This window comes from Hemicordylus capensis, chromosome 6 (genome assembly GCF_027244095.1).
Source record: "Hemicordylus capensis ecotype Gifberg chromosome 6, rHemCap1.1.pri, whole genome shotgun sequence".
Taxonomy (NCBI): Eukaryota; Metazoa; Chordata; class Lepidosauria; order Squamata; family Cordylidae; genus Hemicordylus; species Hemicordylus capensis.
This window is the reverse complement of record NC_069662.1, coordinates 129,002,373-129,020,267: the sequence shown is the minus strand read 5'-3', so window position 1 is coordinate 129,020,267 and position 17,895 is coordinate 129,002,373. Positions and strand designations below refer to the sequence as shown.

The 17,895-nt window shown below is 43.4% G+C and overlaps 1 protein-coding gene across 1 annotated transcript in view; it reads right to left on the bottom strand.

Moving 5' to 3' along the window:
* The window catches only part of COL28A1 (collagen type XXVIII alpha 1 chain), a 128,643-nt gene that overhangs the window by 61,289 nt on the left and 49,459 nt on the right, over positions 1-17,895 (bottom strand). Inside the window, exons 14-19 of the mRNA XM_053262460.1 lie at positions 17,051-17,119; positions 9,780-9,848; positions 7,992-8,060; positions 5,611-5,679; positions 1,823-1,891; positions 441-512 (exon numbers count right to left, since the gene is read on the bottom strand). Of these exons, the coding sequence (XP_053118435.1) occupies positions 441-512; positions 1,823-1,891; positions 5,611-5,679; positions 7,992-8,060; positions 9,780-9,848; positions 17,051-17,119 (417 nt within the window). The remainder of the gene's footprint in view (positions 1-440; positions 513-1,822; positions 1,892-5,610; positions 5,680-7,991; positions 8,061-9,779; positions 9,849-17,050; positions 17,120-17,895) is intronic.

Below are 17,895 nucleotides of genomic sequence, written 5' to 3'. Positions count from 1 at the left end.
TTTCAGAATTATTACAGTGTCAACAGGCATGTGGACAGGGTATTCCAGTAATCATTACATACTAGGACTTCCAAAAAGCTTTTAGCAAAAGTCCTTCACTAAAGGCTTTAGAGTGAATTTAGCAATAATAAGATCAAAGGACAGGTCCTCTTATTAATTAATAACTAGTTAAATAACAGGAAGGAGGTAAATGGAAAATTCTCACAAGGGGGGGAAATAGGTTTGGGGGTTCCTGAAGGATCTGTTTTAAGACTGATAAAATTTAATTTGTTTGTTCATGATGTAGAGTCAGAGGTCATTGGTGAAGTTGCCAAGTTTGGAAATGACACAAGAATATTAGGATGTTCAAAACCTAAGCAAAGAGTTCCAAAATGATACTTCAAAACGCAACTTGAGCATTTTGTTTAAGACTAATACATTTATTAAACAAAATGTTTTACCTTTTTCCCCAAAGCTCCAATTAATCCTGGTTTTCCATCTTCTCCAGGAAATCCTGGCCTTCCTGGCTCTCCCTTTGAAAGAAGGTTTTACAGATTTCTGAGAATTTCATTAAATTTAAGAAAAATCCTTTATGATGTTTAATCTTATATCTGATATAGCCTAGCAGGTTCCGGAAAGAAGAGATTGTTTCTTTTGTCTTTGAAAAACATACCTATACCTTACTTTGATAATGTAAATAAGCCTTGGGGTTCCAAAACCTTATTGACCACTGCATTAGTGTATTTTTCCAAGACACAATGCTATTAAACACATGTGTGTTGTTCTCAATGGATGCAAGATCCATATGTTTTGTAGGGCTATACCATCACATTGAACTGATAAATCAGTTTTGAGGTGATAAAAGTCCTATTGGAGCATTTTTCTTTGGAAATGTTCCCACAGAAAAATTCTTCTGATATTGGCAGTAGATCGGATGCAATGCCACATCATATCAGCATTGCATCAAACCTATCAGGGTAGAGGTGCTAACCTCAAATGAAGAGCCAGCCTTCTGCAAAGGAAGTGGCTATTGAACAGGTAGCCCGCAGCAATTCAAATAACCACTCCTCCCTTGACCCTACTGTTGCAGAATGCACCAGAGAAAGAGACATTGCACCCTTATCTTCATGCATTACTGGGGAAGAAATGGCCATGCCCTAGGGCGATGATACAATTCTGGGGTGATGATACAATTCTGGCCACCTAGAGTTCCCATATTCCCCGAAATTCTGGGTTTCACCCAGATTTTAAGCATCTCGCCCAGATTTGCCCTGCCCACCCAGATTTGCCGGAATTTCGGCTTTCATTTAAAAACAAAATAAAACACTAAGCTCTAGCCCTTGTAGAAGCAGAGTTACAGAGCAAAACGTGGAGTCACTATTCTGCTCAAAAATTATTTTCAAGCTAATATACTTAATATGCAAATTAGGCACCCGGATTTGGAAAGCCAGAATATGGCACCCTATGGCCACCCTTCATCCCAATGCATCAAGCCTGTAACTATTATTGCTCAATATGATCCTGATCTCCCACTGCATCATTAACATGATACAAGAGTGGTCGGGAGCAGGATTGTGATTGCGATCGGGATAATGTTTTGGCCTGTAAAGTAAAGTGTGCCGTCGAGTCGGTGTCAACTCCTGGCAACCACAGAGCCCCGTGGCTGTCTTTAGTAGAATACGGGTGGCCTGTGCACACCCCTAATATTTTGCACTGAAGCACAAAAGGAGTGTTAATCAGTTGAACTATCAGTGAATCAGGCCCAACTCATGAGAAGCAGGACACTATTTTGCTGGTCAAGAATTAAACAAATCCTAGATACAAATGTGCTAAATTTGCTCACTTTAGGTCCAGGTGCTCCAATTCCTTGTGGTCCTGGCTCTCCCTTTAGTCCAGCTGCACCCTCTTGTCCCTTGAAACAAGAAAAAATATTTTTGTTCAAAGATAAATATTTTATCATAAGCTAAGATACTCGTGCAACAGGTTTTAAATCTTGAGACAATGTGATCACCTTCATAAGATACTCCCCCACTCCCCACCCCCAAGTGCATTAATGTAACACTTCTGTGGGATGTAAGATCCCTTACTTGATTTCCTGGCAAAAAATCAATATACCTGCTTTGTCCTCATTGATCATTTTAAAAAGTGCCTACATTTTGTGCTTTCCCCCCATTCTACTATAAGCACACATCCTCTCTTTCCCTCTCCTACTGACAGCCATGCTTGTTCTCCTATCCCATGTGAGGAAACTTGTGAAAATGCTTCCAGGCCATGGCTAGAAATTTTGTGTGGCAGTAGGCCCAAGGAGACATTGAGAAGAAGGCCACCAAAAAAATATAAAACAGCAAAAACCTAAACCAAGCAACCTAATATGCTTAAAGCTTATTAAATAATTTTAGTGCAACAAAATCATATTTTGATCAAAGAAAAAATGTTTGTAATTATTCCCAAATTTTTGCTACTGCTGGCTACAAGAGTAGAATCTACTAGAACAGGTTTACTTCTTACTAGCTTGACCCATGCAGAGGATCTGCACGCTAGTACTTGATTGCTCCACTCACCCCCTGCCACAGCCCCCCTCACCTCAGAGATATCTCTACCCTCACCTGAGCCACACTCCTGCTCCTCCTCCTCCATCCCATTGCTTCCATCCCACTCACTCCCTTAGTTACTCTTCCATTCCTTTACTCCATCCCCCTCTCCCGTCATGGTCATGGCTGCAGTGTTGTGGCCTCTATTGGCCAAGCTGCAGCCCCCTATCCCCAGAGACCTCCCCACCCTCACCCAAGCCCTGCTCCTGCTCCTCCACACAGGAGGAGCAGCAGCAGCAGTTGACTGGGCCCTTCCTCGCTGCCACCACCACTATGGCCGCTCATTCCCCTCAGGTCACTGACAGGCCCGGGCTCGTCCCTCGCCCTTCCTTCTTTCTCTCTTCCCCTTTTAATCCTCCACTCACTCTTCTCCTCTGCCTTTCTTCCCCTCCGTTCTTTCTCTCTCTCTTTCTCTCTCTTTTCCTCCTTTCCAAAGCTAAAAGATCTTGTTTCCTCATCTAATTCACACAATGACAGCCTTCTTCTCCTGAAGGGGCTCTTTCCTCCCTCACAACCTCTCTCTTTGCAGACCCCTGCCCACTATCCTTAGATAGATAGATAGATAGATAGATAGATAGATAGATAGATAGATAGATAGATAGATAGAGATAGACTCCTCTCCTCTACAATCAAGAACATCTTCCGACCAGTAACAGTTGCATTCCAACTGACCTTAACCATCACAGGCTCCTTCCCCCTATCTGCATATGGAATCCCCACTGCCCAATCACCATGGTGCCACAAACGACTCCTCCCTGTCTGCATATGGCATCCCCACTGCCCAATCACCACAGTGCTTCTGCTCGTGAACTCTCACTAGAGCTGCCACGCATGGGATTAGCCATGGGTACGCCTTAGAGAATTTTATATATAGATTGAAAAATTGGATAGAATAATACCTAGTGTCCCCTGCTAAGTGAGCAAAGAGGTACCTTTTAAAAGTGGTGATGCTCTTTATTTAGCAGGGGGAGAGCAACTGGCCCTACTCATCCCCAGCACAGCATCCTTCCAGTGGCTATTGCTGGTGTATATCTTATGTTTCTTTTTAAGATTGTGAGCCCTTTGGGGACAGGGAGCCATCTTTATTTATTTTTATTTCTCTATGTAAGCCGCTTTGGAAACTTTTGTTGAAAAGCAGTATATAAATATTTGTCTTATTCATACCTATACATTTTTTCTGATGTATTTTTGCTTAAAGTTTTTTTTAAAATGGAACATATTGAGGAAGATGCCAGCCCTCACAACTGCTTCTCTCACAGGCTATGGCCCAGGAAGATAACACTCTGCTGATTGTTATGGTGACTCTCATTATCTTTCATCCTCTTCTGTTGCAGAAACAAATGCTACACTGAACAAATTCACAGTTATCCCAAACGGCCTTCAGCCTCTAACAAGAGAGCCTGTGTTTTCTTTCCATTGCTCCCATCAAGCAACAATATTGAAGAACCTTTTTATCTTTGGCCAGAAAGATTGCCTGATGAGAGAATTTGGAGGGATGAATGGATATCATGATTATCTACCTCAGGGGCATAGCTATAATTGAACGAAAGGGTTCAAAGAACACGGGCCCCCAGCTCCTGAGGGCCCTCCTGCTCCACCCCTCCCTATTTTCTCCATTATCTCCCTCACTCTGGGGGGCCGCCAGAGAGAGGGATGAACACGGGCCCTCTCTCCGCTAGCTATGCCCCTGATCTACCTCCTAGTTCTCCATTTTCAGATAATCTCTGCAGTACTTCATGTGACTGAACTGATAAATTGGTGAAGTATCAGCTTCACTTTGCTCAAAATCATCCATCACATGATTGCAAAAGGAGTCTTCTCAGCAGGAAAGTAGTAGAAACCATACTTAAATGAGACGTTACCTGCTTTTAAAATATATCTTGATATTTCAGTATTTAGGTCAAGTTTCCTCCTGAAGACCATACTAGACATGATAGAATAGCCACATATATTTGATGTACTTGTATATTGTAAATCCTGTTCAGATGTAAAGCTATGGTGGTGGGGTCTACTTTTTACACGAAGAAGAGTGTGCAAGAGACAAGAGTGAAACAGACCTCCTTCCTCCCTGCACTTACTTCCGTGCTCTGCTGCTTCAGCAATGTTCGCTCTGCCTGGCTCACTTCCGATATTACCGCCAGGTTGGGAGAACACTTAAAGCAGCAAAATATAGGAAAGTAAAGCAACAGTGAGGGTATAGGTTTTGTTTCTCTTTCCCGCATGTTCCTTTTCATGTAAAAAGCAGATTCCCCTACTTTCCTTTATATGTCAATGGGGCAGAAACATGCATGGTTGCTTCATCATATCTCAACTGGCCCTAAAGTTCAAGACCCTGTTGGACCCCTCCCACTATCTAGGCACAGAACATTTCCAGTTCTGTAGTGAGTGAGGTCATTCACACAATCAAAAACCGTGTTCTATTCTACCTGGATTTGGGAGCTGCGTGTGCTCCCAATTTTTGGCTGTGTGGAAGCAAGGTAGGAGGAAAACATGGGTAGAAGTGATTGTGTGGAAGCAAGGGTAGGAAGAAAAGTTACCCAAGTTGGTACACTCGGGGGGGAGGGGAACCCAATAATTGGAGCTCCGGGAGGGCGGGACAATATGCAGCGGTGCTTCCCTGCATCCTGACCCCCGGAGCTACTGGCAGGAGCTGGTGCTCATCTGGCAGGCAATCCACCTGCCCAAGGAGGGACAGCTGCTCGTCTGCGGGGAGGGTGAGTATATCTGTGAGTATATCTCCCCACAGTGGGTGAGTATATCTCCCCACAGACCGCCCCAGAGCCTTTCTCACTGATCAAGATAAGAGCTCCAATATGTCCTACTCTAGCAACTGCAGTTTCCTACTACAAGTTCCTCCATCCCTCTGCATAGTAAGATGCACCATTATGAAAACCTCTGCTATATTTAATTCACATAACCAACTACTGTAATACACAGGACTTCCTTTAGCAGCATACTGCAGGTATCAACATACCCTTTGACCCTGAATCTCAACAGAGTGGTATGGCTCCATTGTACATGTGTTTGCTTGAAATAATACCTTTGGTCCAGGCTGGCCCACGCCTCGTGATCCCTTTGTCCCAGGCACACCCTTTGGACCCTGAATGCCCTACAGAGGGGGAAAAACCCACAATGTTACTTAAAACTGCCTTCTCTCACACAGTGAATGCTACTGATGAATGAGTCAAGGAGAGCTGGTCTTGTGGTAGCAAGCATAAATTGTCCCCTTTGCTAAGCAAGGCCAGCCCTGGTTTGCATTTGAATGGGAGACTACATGTAAGCACTGTAAAATATTCTCCTTAGGGGATGGGGCTGCTCTGTGAAGAGCAGAAGGTTTCAAGTTCCCTCCCTGGCATCTCCAGATAGGGCTGGGAGAGACTCCTGCCTGTAACCTTGGATAAGCCGTTGCCAGTCTGTATAGAGATTTACTGAGTTAGATGGACCAATGGTCTGACTTGGCATAAGGCAGCTTCCTATGTTTCTATGAGAGGCACCTAAAATTACTAGTGAAAAGAAGTCATGTTAATTTGAATTGTGAATCTCAGTGTCTGTGCCAACTCATAACTTTAATTTAAATGTAAATGTGGGGGTTTTTTTAACTAATATTTATTTATTTACATTTATATCCTGCTCTTCCTCCAAGGAGCCCAGAGGTATTAAGGAAGATTGTAAGGAGGAACTACAGAGTGAGTCCTGTCCTGGAAGTCGTTCCTTTTATTAGGTTCTCCCCACACAGGCAAGGAATTATGATGGAGCAGAACTCTATGATCATCTCACATAAGATACTTCTAGGCAGCTGACATTTCTTTGGACTTATGTTTTGTGTTATAAACACTGAAACTCAAAGAATTGGTTGAGAAATAAGAAATAGGATAAACCTTTCCATACATTTTTTGGTACAATTATGCTAAATATTGGCTTTTGAATCAATTGACATACCGAAGCAGACCTAACAGACCTTCAAGATCAGAATAATATGAACCCTAGACGATAGCGGGTGCAATATTTGAAAGAGATGCAAATCATACACAGAGCTGAAGCACTGGGCTAGATCTAAAGATCCATTAGTGGGAGAAGGAGGGGGGGCAGCTTGTGCAAGAGTTTGTGAACTACTGTAATATGTAGGCTCTGCAGTAGTTCTGGTTTCACTTGTGCAAGAGGTTTCACAAGTGGAAGAACATATCAGGATTTAGTTGCACTCTGGTTGTGCAATGTTCTAACACAAAGTATAAGACAGCCCTTCTGTGAGTGAAAGATGCCTTCTGCCTGAAGGAGGGCATCTTTGGATCCCACCCAATACTGTAAAATAATCAAACACCAACAAATGAAAGCCTAAAGAATATGGAAATAACAAACATCTGTTGGCTTTAAAAGCCTGTCATTGATTAATTTGACGATGCACTGTTGAAACTCAACTTCATTCTATAGTTCAATAAAATTGATTTGCAGTTCACTTAAGGAAATAAGTATCATTTATTCAGCTCTAGGGCCATAGCTCTTTACTCCAGTGTATACCTGGAAAACTCAGAGATATACTATCAAATGGCAAAGAATACACTTATTTGTGGGACGTAATGAGATTTGCATTACTTCACACCCAATCCATGCAAATGCAATCATTTGTTTCATTCAAAGAAACCTTCAGGTCCAATCATTTTTCATTCAAAGAAATCTTCAGGTCCAATCATTTTTGACACTGGGAATCACATGTAAAATGATGCTTTTATTACAGGGCTGCACAACTTTGGCCCTCCTGCAGATATTGGACTACAACTCCCATAATTCCCCCATGAGAAATAAGAAATAGGATAGCTCTTTCCACACAGCCTTTGTATAATTATTCCAAAAAGTGGCTTTTAAGTGCTGAGTCAGCTGACACACTGAAACAGACCTGAGAAATGTGGGGACTGTATTCTGGACAGTCAAGTTGTGCAGTCATTGCAAAGTGGACACCATTATGCAATGTGAATATAGAAATTAATCTATTAAGCCATATTTTATAACATTGGTTTCATGCTTTGAATGCAACACTGTAAGGTCAATTCTTCTGCTTGTCTTTTAAAAAAATTAGTACTGAGATGCTAGTTATCCTGACTTTTGACCCCAAAGCACATGGGTTTTGATGAGAATGCACTGGCTTAAATCTAAGCACTAGATTATGAATCAGGCTGCAAATATGTATGGAATGCAAATGAGCATAGAATTAAATTAGCCAAACATGGAAATGGATCAGGACTGGACAACTCTAATTGGTGCAGTAAATTTCTGTTGGTTATGGCTACACAATTTTGCTGTTCTCAACAAGGATAGCATGGCTATAATTAATGTCCATATTTGTTCATAAACCACTCATACTGCCTGTCCAAAACTAGGTATTGAACTGATCCAAATACATTTTGATTTGCCCAAATTTACATTTACCTGAATTCCTTGGCTGCTACTTCCAGGTGGTCCCATTGGCCCCTGTGCTCCATCCATCCCTCGCTCACCCTGCACAGAAAATGATCTCTTGCTAATTATTGCACACTGCAGTCAAAACATCACCAACATACTATTTTTAAGCCTCAGATGCCTTTCCCATATTTCTTATTAGCTACAGACTATTCAAAGAAACATCTCCTGGGGAGAAAGTGCATGGGACATAGAACATTTGGGAAAATAACGAGACCAAATCAGGATGAGATTGCTACATGGCAATTGTGTTTGTTAGGCGGGATGTACAAATCAATTCAGGTATAAATTGATTTGTACCCAAATCTTGCTGATTCGGGCAATTTGGAGACAGAACAAATAATCCCTGTGGTCCATTGGCTAGATTCAGAGAATCGCACCTGATTCGATTCAAATTGTTTTGAGATTCAGATTCCTCCTATTAATTTCCCCCAATTCCCAGCTTTCATTTTAAAAAACGCTAAGCTCTAGCTCTTGTAGAAGTGGAGTTATGGAGCAAAATGTGTGGTCACTATTTTCCCAAGTGTTTGGATTCTTTTGTGTATAATAACTTCTCCTCAATGAATCCCTATGAAGATTCATTACACACCATTTCTTCTATTCATTTTGACTGTCTTTGGACAGAACCAGCTGTCAACTGCCATGTGCCAACTACACCCCACTCCCACCCGCAAGGCAGTGGGGTACTACTCAGTTTATGTTCTAGGAATTTTTTCAAGTGTTTAGACTCTCTAGTGTCTAATAACCTTTCCTTGTAATGAAGCCCTGTGAGGATTCATTACACACCAAAGAGTCTAAACACCTCATAAAAAATATAAACTGAGTACCCAGTGGCTTGCGGATTGTGGGGTAGTTGGCACTTGGGATGCCACTAATTCCCCACACCCACCTGCAAAGTAGTGGGGTCAAAATGAACAGGAGAAATGAAGGTGTGTAATGAAGACACCAAAGAATCTAAACACTTCAAAAATTCCTACAAAATAAACTGAGTACCCCAGTGTGTGTGTGCGGGGGTGTAGTTTACACATGGCAGTTGACAGTTGGCACTGTCCAACTGACAGTCAAAATGAACAGAAGAAATGAAGGTGTGCAATGAATCCTCATAGGGATTCATTACGAGGAAAGGTTGTTATACACCAAAGAATCCAAACATCTGAAAAACAGTGACCTCATAATTTGCTCCATAAGTCCACATCTACAAGGGCTAGAGCTTAGCTTAAAAAAAAAATTAAAGCTGGGGATCCATGTTAGGGTTAGGATAGGGTGACTTCAAATCCCCATTATTTCCTATGGCAGAAATATACAAAATCAGTAAAAACTTTGAAGAAAAAAATTAAAAATCAACCAAGTGTCCCACTGCCTTGAAATCTGGGTGGTACTCAGATTTCAAGGGAATTTGTACCCAGGTTTACTTTTAAAATGAATGCATGCATAGTCATGTACATGTGTACAAAACACATGTGCATGTGTACATACACCTTAGATACATACAATATGTCTGAGCCTTTTGGAAGGGCGGTATAAAAGTTTTAATAATAATAATAAAATGAATAAATAAATAAATAAATAAATAAATAAATAAATAAATAAGGCTCTGTCTCGGCTATCTCACAATGTAGGCAGCTGTTCTTTCCATTTCCCCTACATTCTTTATCTGAAGAATCTTCTACATCGTTCAGTCACGTGGGATGTTGTCTAAATCCCAGTATCCATGCTGCTGGTTCAGCGCTGCAGCATATAATGTCCTAAACATTGTACCTTATCTCCTTTGATGGAATAGCCTGGTACTCCAACTGGTCCTCCAGGCCCCTCAGAACCTTTTTCACCCTGGAATTATTTGACATTAATATTACTAAAAGCTTTTTTGTATATAACCTTCAGGCTGCTGTAAACCCACACATCCAAATTTGATTATAACAGAGAGAGAATCATTTTACTAGCTTCTAGCAAGATGCAAGTCTGCAGCCTAAAGTTTATTCAGTACATCTTAAACCAGGGCTACGCAGCAGTGACCCTCTAGCTGCTTTTGGACTACAGCTGCCAGCATCCCCAGCCACAGCGGCCAATAGTCAGGGACAGAGATGTACCTAGGTAATGTTGGACCCTGGACCTAAAGACCATTGGAGGCCTCCCACTCCCCTGCAAATTAAGCATCATCATACTCCACCAGGCGACTACACCACCCAGGACGGACTAAAGCTTATTTGGGGGGCCCCAGGGGCTGTGGAGGCCCGGGACTTTGGCCCCGAAGTCCAGGCATAAGAGGACCTCTGGTTAGGGATCATGGGAGCTGTAAGCCAACATGTGCAGGAGTGCCAACATTTGGTAGCCCTGCCTTAGACAATCAGAAACACTTTACTGATACAAATAAAGCACAGTTTCTTAAATAGACATTGTAAGCTCATAATACATCACATAAAATAAAGTTCATCAACCACAGAAGCACCCATTCTAGTGCTATTGGAAACAGTAGATAGCATTCAGGCTAAATAATCATGACTGTTAAAATCTATGAGGCAAGCTAGTCATCACAAATTTAGTACGGATGCTGCTCTGGATGCTGCTTAGTGTTCTTAAAAAGTTTATCAATCTGAACTCCCCTTTCAAAGCAGGATCCTCCTTGCAGTATTCCATAGCCATGACAGCACGTTTACTCTCCTATAAAGTTGCACAACGCAGATTAAAATGTTCCAAAAGAATAAATGCAGTGAAGTACCCCCACCAGAAGAGCTGGCTGGCAAAGAATAGTTGGAACAGTCCAAATTGTTTAAGCAAGTGATCCAAGTCATACATCTTAGATAACAATAGGACAAGAAGTTAGCCATCTTTGATCAGTTTGATATTTAAGAAAATCCCTTCCTAGTACCATATACAGCAGTCAGTGACGTCCAATTCACACATTAAAGTAAAGTTGGGCCCTCGAGTTGGTGTCGACTCCTGGCGACCACAAAGCCAGGGGTGAAGACACCATCGGGCGAATGGGTCCAAAGAACCCGGGCCACCGCCAATCAGGGGCCGTGCCTCATGGCCCCGACATACACACCACGTCTGACATCACACACGGGGTGTGATTTCGCTCCCAAAAGGGGCCACGCGGCCCTGTTCAGGAGCAAAATCAGCCAGCACTACATTCACAGCGCGGCCGGAGCTGCTACTGGCCACACTGCAAACACAGCGCTCGTTGATTTCTGATCCCGAACGGGGCTGGGCAACCCAGTTTTGGAGCAAAGCCACGTCCCCAGCATCTGACTTATGATGCAAGGGATGTGGCTAAATGTGCCCTGCATCATACATCAGATGCAGAGGGCAAGGCTGGGGGGTCACGGCAGTGGCAAAACCCGGGCTGCTGCTTGGCTCCCTTCACACCTGCACAGAGCCCTGTGGTTTTCTTTGGTAGAATACAGGAGGGGTTTACCATTGCCTCCTCTTGCGCAGTATAAGCGGATGCCTTTCAGCATCTTCCTATGTCGCTGCTGCCCGATATAGGGTTTCCCATATTCTGGGAAACATACCTGTGGGGATTCGAACCAGCAACCTCTTGCTCACCAGGGAAGTCATTTTCCCGCTTAATTCACACATCACAACCAGTGAAATAAAAGTTGCTGGGAAAGGCAATCACATGACAGCTGCTCATTCCTGGAAGTTGTTCATATGATTAGATCACCATGACTTCATCAGTCATGTTCTGAAGTGGTTATCACACCATGTTGCTTGTGTGAATTGGGCCTTAGACCTTCGGCACAAAGCAAAATCTATTCAGCATGCTTTTCTATAAGAAAATATTCTTGGTCTTGTAGCACAAAGTATGTATCGCACAATATCGCATTTCTTGCCATGGCAATCAGAGTCTCAACTTCAATCATGTCAGAGGGAACGGTGAAGAGAGTTGGAGTTTCTGATGGGAAGGCTATAATTACTTCTATGGTCACTTGGGGTGAGTAACAATTATCAATGGATGACCACCCAGGGAAGCATTATAAAAATTGGGGGTTATTTATTTGTATAGCACAGTCTGTGCACAAGTCTGTACAAAGAGCGAAATGACAAGTCTCTGTCCTAAACGACTCACAAATGATATATATTTGCAAGGCTGCCATCAGATCTCAGTCGGGTTCCTTTGGTGGGGAGCTTTTGTGTGTGTGTGCTGACTGTGGTTTTCCCTGCAACAACAACCTGAAAAGCCTGGCTTGAGAGTGACTAAGAGGCCTGGCCTACACAAGTATGATAAATCCAATCAATAAATCAATAACTAAAATAACCTGCCCTGCAGAAATTAAACAAACGACACTTTTCTCAATAGTTCCTCCCATCCATGGGTTTCACCAGCTTAATTTCTGCAAGTTGGGCTGCTATTAGACACAGGAATAGCGCCAATACAAAAAAAGGCAATCTTATACACAGCCAAGGCACCTGATTCAAAATAATAAAGATGTCCTTCAAAAATGTATCTGCTTGGTAACTAGTGAGCTTCTTTGATCAAGGAACAGTTCAGATTGAGAAGTTAGAAAACATGCAAAAATAGCAGTAGAGTTACTAAAATCGTTGATTATGATCTTGGGAAATTTAGTTTCAGTCTAAACATCTTTAAAGTTACAGGCAAAAGTTAGGGTGCTCTGACTAAAGATTGGTATACTGGAGGAAAAAAATTATTGTGGAAAAAGTAGTAAACTGTCTCAAACAGCAGGAGGTTGTGAATCTGCCGGTACATATCTACTAGAACAGGATGTATGTGGGAACAGGACATGAAACTGCTTCAATTTCCATGATTAATCATGTTGTTATATTTATAAACATGTTGTTACTCAGTAGCTTCCAGCATTTTATTTCCAGAAGCTGGTAATGGTCCATGAAGATGTAAGTGTCCATAGAGATTCATTATAACATTCTTTGGTGTTAGAACTTCCCTAGATGGAACTGTACAACTTCTATCTTTTAGAGTTAAGTCTAAATGGATAAGAGATTCTGAGAAAACAGGTCTACTTTGAAAACATGAGTGCAGCTGGAGCTACGAAGGACAGATGTTTGTCCCCAGACCCCGGCCCAAGAAGACACACAGACTTAGTATGGTTGAAAGGGCCACAACTTTATTAATTATACACAAGGCATGGCGGTCTGAAACACCAGGTGATTAATCACCCTAAAGAACAGTGCGGGCCAATAGAAGCAGGTTAGAACTCTGAAGTCCCACCCTGCACCTACTGGGTGACACACCCTGGCTTGGGAATGGGCAGGCCCGGCCCGCCCAATTCCTTCAAAGCCAACCCCCCCTTCTGTAAGAGAGGATCTGGATACCTCTAGGCCTTCACCCACCCCGGACCGCTCAGCCCAAAGGTTGTTGAAGTCCTGAAGCAGGTTTCATGGCAATCTATTCTCCCTGTGCCGCACAGGCCACAAAGGAGCGATTGACCAATCACCCTTTAACCTATCCAAGGGTGCTCACCGATGTTCTAACCCTCAAATTACCACCCTGCCTGCACTGTTACTGCCATTGTGGCTGACCTAACTCTAACTACGCACCCGGAACACAGAACGGAGTAGGCGAAAAAAAACCCAACAGTGGCCAATGCGTTGGAAGCAAAAAATGCCTACTCGGCCCCTTCGGGCGACCAGTCGCTAGACCCGCTCTGTACCAGGGAGGGAGGGAGGGGAGAGTTCCTTCTCCTGTTGCTGTCTGGCCCCAACTGAAGAGAACGGGGCGGGGATCGGCCGCTCCTGGCCAAAACCCCACCCCCAAACTTGACAGGCCAATCAGAGCCCTTCTTGGGCCTCGTGTAGAGCGGGCTGGGACAAACCCCCTCCTCTCTACAAAGGGGCCAAGGGGAGGGGAATTCTGTTGGTGACATATAAGCTAAGAGGGAAGGACAGCAGCAGAATGGTTTAGGGCAAGGGTTCCCAATCTTGCAATGTAATGTAATGTAATGTAATATCAAATTCCAACATTAAAAATCACAGGTTAAAATACATAAAACAAGATAAAAACAATATAATCAGGAAGGTTATAAAACAAATATAAAACAAATTATTAAAATTATTAATTATATCATTTATTATTATTATTATTATTATTATTTTAAATAATTTGTTTTATATTTGTTTTATAACCTTCCTGGTTATATTGTTTTTATTTTGTTTTATGTATTTTAATCTGTGATTTTTAATGTAGAGATTTTTACACCACCTAGAGATTTACATATCAAGCGGTATAAAAATATGATAAATGAATGAATGAATGAATGAATATTGGGTCCCAACCTTCATTCCCATCATCCCCAGCTGCAATGGCCAATGGCTGGGATCATGGGAGTTGTAGTCCAACAACATCAAAGGACCAAGGTTGGGAACCCTTTATCTAGGACTACGGGAGTGGACATTTTACATCTCCCCCTGCCCCCCGAGCCTTTGTAAGTTGTGCCTGCCATCTGGAAGAATGTATAGATGCCTAGATGGATGCCCAGTCCATAAAGTATATGATGCTACCTGGCTCATGTTGCTAGGCAGCATATTTCCATGTGGTGAAAGGGGGCTATTCTTCCCTAGGGTGACCATGGAATCTCTGAAGAACAGTAATTGGAAAGAGCCATATCAGCAGTAGCTTCTTAGACTGCATGAGTGCACATTCTATACGATTGTCTCCAAACACAGCCTTCATCAGCCGCCACTGTCTCATCCTATATAAGACGCTAGGGTGCCTGCGGCCATGTCTGTGTCCATGTCTCCGGCGGGTGTTCTGCGCATGCGTGGCACACGCGTGCACAGAACACGGCGAAAGGGAAGCGGAATGGGCCGCCGCCGCCATGTTGGGAGCGTCGGGGAGGAGCCCTCCACACGGCCACAGCGGGGGGACTGGGCCCGATGGCGGCGGAGGCCGCGGCGGGGTGACTGGGCCCAATGGCGGCGGAGGCCGCGGCGGGGCGACTGGGCCCAATGGCGGCGGCGGCGGTGGGGTGCGACTGGGCCTGCTAGCAGCCGCAGCCGCAGCGGGGTGCAAGGCCTGATGGTGGCGGCGGGGTGCTGGGCCCGCTGGCGGCGGCGGACACGGCGGGGGGACTGGGCCCGCTGGCGGCGGCAGCCACACTCGGCCCCGCAGGCCACGCGGTGATGGTGGTGCGGTGGGGTGGGGGCAGCCTGGCGTTCTTCTAGCGCCCGTTAATGTAATGGGCCTAATGTGACTAGTAGAAAATAGTATGTTTACCATATATTAAATTTCACTTATGGTCAGTGATCATAAAGGCTTGTCAGACAAAGAAGGGGACAGAAATGTTTTCAATAAATAGAGCCACTTCAGACAGAAAATCATGTCGTATACTACACATAGGCACACAAGTCCCATTTGTATAATTTTAGAATATTTGTTGTGATATTTTAATATGAATTTTATTTCTTGTTTCTTGTTAAATTTATACCCCGCCTTTCATTAAGAAAATCCCAAGGTGATTTTTTTCATAATCAAAATTTCATAGTTACGATCTTTTTACACCTCAAACTTAACTAGAGGTGTGCACAAACCAGTTGGTGCAGTTCACTCAAAATTCGAACTGAACTGTGGGTATTCAAACTGGTTCGGTTGAACTGATTGGCTGCGCCTAATTTCATAGTTACGCCTGTTACGATCTTCTGGAGAGGTCCAGTTATGGTTGCCACCAGCTCGTCTGGTGGTGACTCAAGACTGGGCTTTCTCTGTGGCTGCCCCGGGGCTTTGGGATATGCTCCCTGCTGAAATAAGAGCATTTCCTTCTCTGTTTGTTTTCAGGAAGACTCTCACTGCAGGCTTTTACTTAGGATTTTAATAATTTTAATAATTTGTTTTATTAACTGTTTTATGCTATTATTTTTATTGTGTCTCGTGTATTTTAATCTGTGTTGACTTTTCAGTGTTGTTTTAAATTTTGTACACCACCAAGTCAAACAGTTATTCTTTAATTATTATTATTATTTTTAATTAAGGGACTGGTGCCTTTGGTATACATGCATACATAGATCAGTTCATTTGTTTATTAATAATTAATATTTTTAATTATTTTTAAGCACGCACGTGCCTGTATAGCTAAGGTTAGGGCTGTGAAGAACCAGTTTGATAGTGAACCACACTACCGCGAACTGGGCCAGTTTGAGTGGTTCTATCATGAACTGGTTTGAGCTGGTTTGTCAAACTGACCAGCCCAGCCAATCAGTTCAACCAAACCAGTTTGAATACCCACAGTTCACTTCAAATTTTGACCGAATTGCACCAACCAGTCTGTGCACACCCCTAGTTAAGCTGAGGTGTAAAAATATCCTATCAGTCATAAAATGTAAACTATTCATTCAATCCACCTGAAATCTGACATGTAGCAAGTAGGTAGCAAGCACCACCACCTGTCCAAATGGGGAAGCACTGTGCCTTGTAAAGATGAATCAGGCAGAAATTCCTCAAGTGCATCTCTAGCAGGTAATGGGGGACTGCACCTGTTCAATTTCTGCTTGAGTAGATCCTTCCCCACCTCAATGTCGAGCTGGAAGACCAAGGCAAAGGATGGGTGCATGGAGCCTAATTTGCAAAGCTAACATAATATAGGAGACTCTACAAAGCTTTGACTGCTTACATGGCATAGTAGTTAAGGCAATCACCTTAACTTGCAAGGTCCACACTTTAGAGCACAAGTGAAAATTGTAAACACCTTAACTCTCATCTTAAACTGAAGGGTTATTAAAAATTATTTTAATCACAATAATTACTCAATATGTAGAACCAGTGCACTGGTGAGAGATGAAAATGGAACCTGAGAAATTAAAATCACATGTGGCCTGAAACAGAAAAGAGAGAAGGGGCGACTCCATTGCCATCCCTAAATGCAACCCCTAGAACAACGTGAAGAAGTGTTAAGGAAGTGGAAGCATGTCAGGTGAAAGAGGAGAAGCCTACACTAAGATAATATTAGGGAATCACATGCATATTTATACATTTATTCAAGGAGGTGTGTTTTGTTTTTTTAAAGATAATATATTGTCCGAAATGAAAATCCAACATTTGTTTCAGTTAAAATATTTACCTTTGGTCCTGGAAGTCCTTCGCCTGGTAGACCCCTTTCCCCTTGTGCACCCTCAAGACCACGGGGCCCCTGAAGTTGAAATGAAAAAGTGGTTTAGAGACAATGATGTGAGGCTCTAATTCACACATGAAGTTCCATGCAGCAAGCAGGAGTGGCTCTTCTTCTCTTCAGTGTTATGGATGCACCATATGAGCAGTGGTATGTGTGTGTCACATTTTCAGACAGTGGAGAGAATGGGGGAAGCTGCTGGTGGCATGGAGCTCCACGTGTGCAATGAAGCCACTGAGGCGCCTCACATGATTGAGGCGCCTCAATGAGGACTGCAGGGAGAACAGGCTTAGCCCACCTCGCCGCAGATGATCAGCGGCAGAGGCCTGGGCAGCTGGATCAGCTGCCCACATGACTGCTGGCTCTGTCACGGAGATGGCAGGGGCTGTGGAGATCGGTGGCCATGCGGCCCCCAGAAGTCCCAATATGCCCCGCGCAAGTGCGTGAGGCATCCTGGAGAGACATACTGAGCTTGCAGCCTCCCGGCCGAGGGTCTACTCATGTGTCGCCGCACACTGTGGTGAACAAAATGAGGTTAAGGGAGCACCTACTCCATTAACCTCATTTAAGGGGAGGATGGTTAAGGCAGGCTAGCCGCCTTGGGAGCACCGGGCCCACCCACGAGCCTGGTGTTTCCTACAATCAATGGAAAGCAGTCTAAGCTCCCTTAGCCTGCTTTCTGTTGATCGTGGGAATAGCCTCACTGTGTGCTTGCCAGGATCTTGGGTTTGAGGCATGGATATATAAACCAGAAGACTGTAGTAGCTCCACTGAATGCATTATAATGCACAAACAGT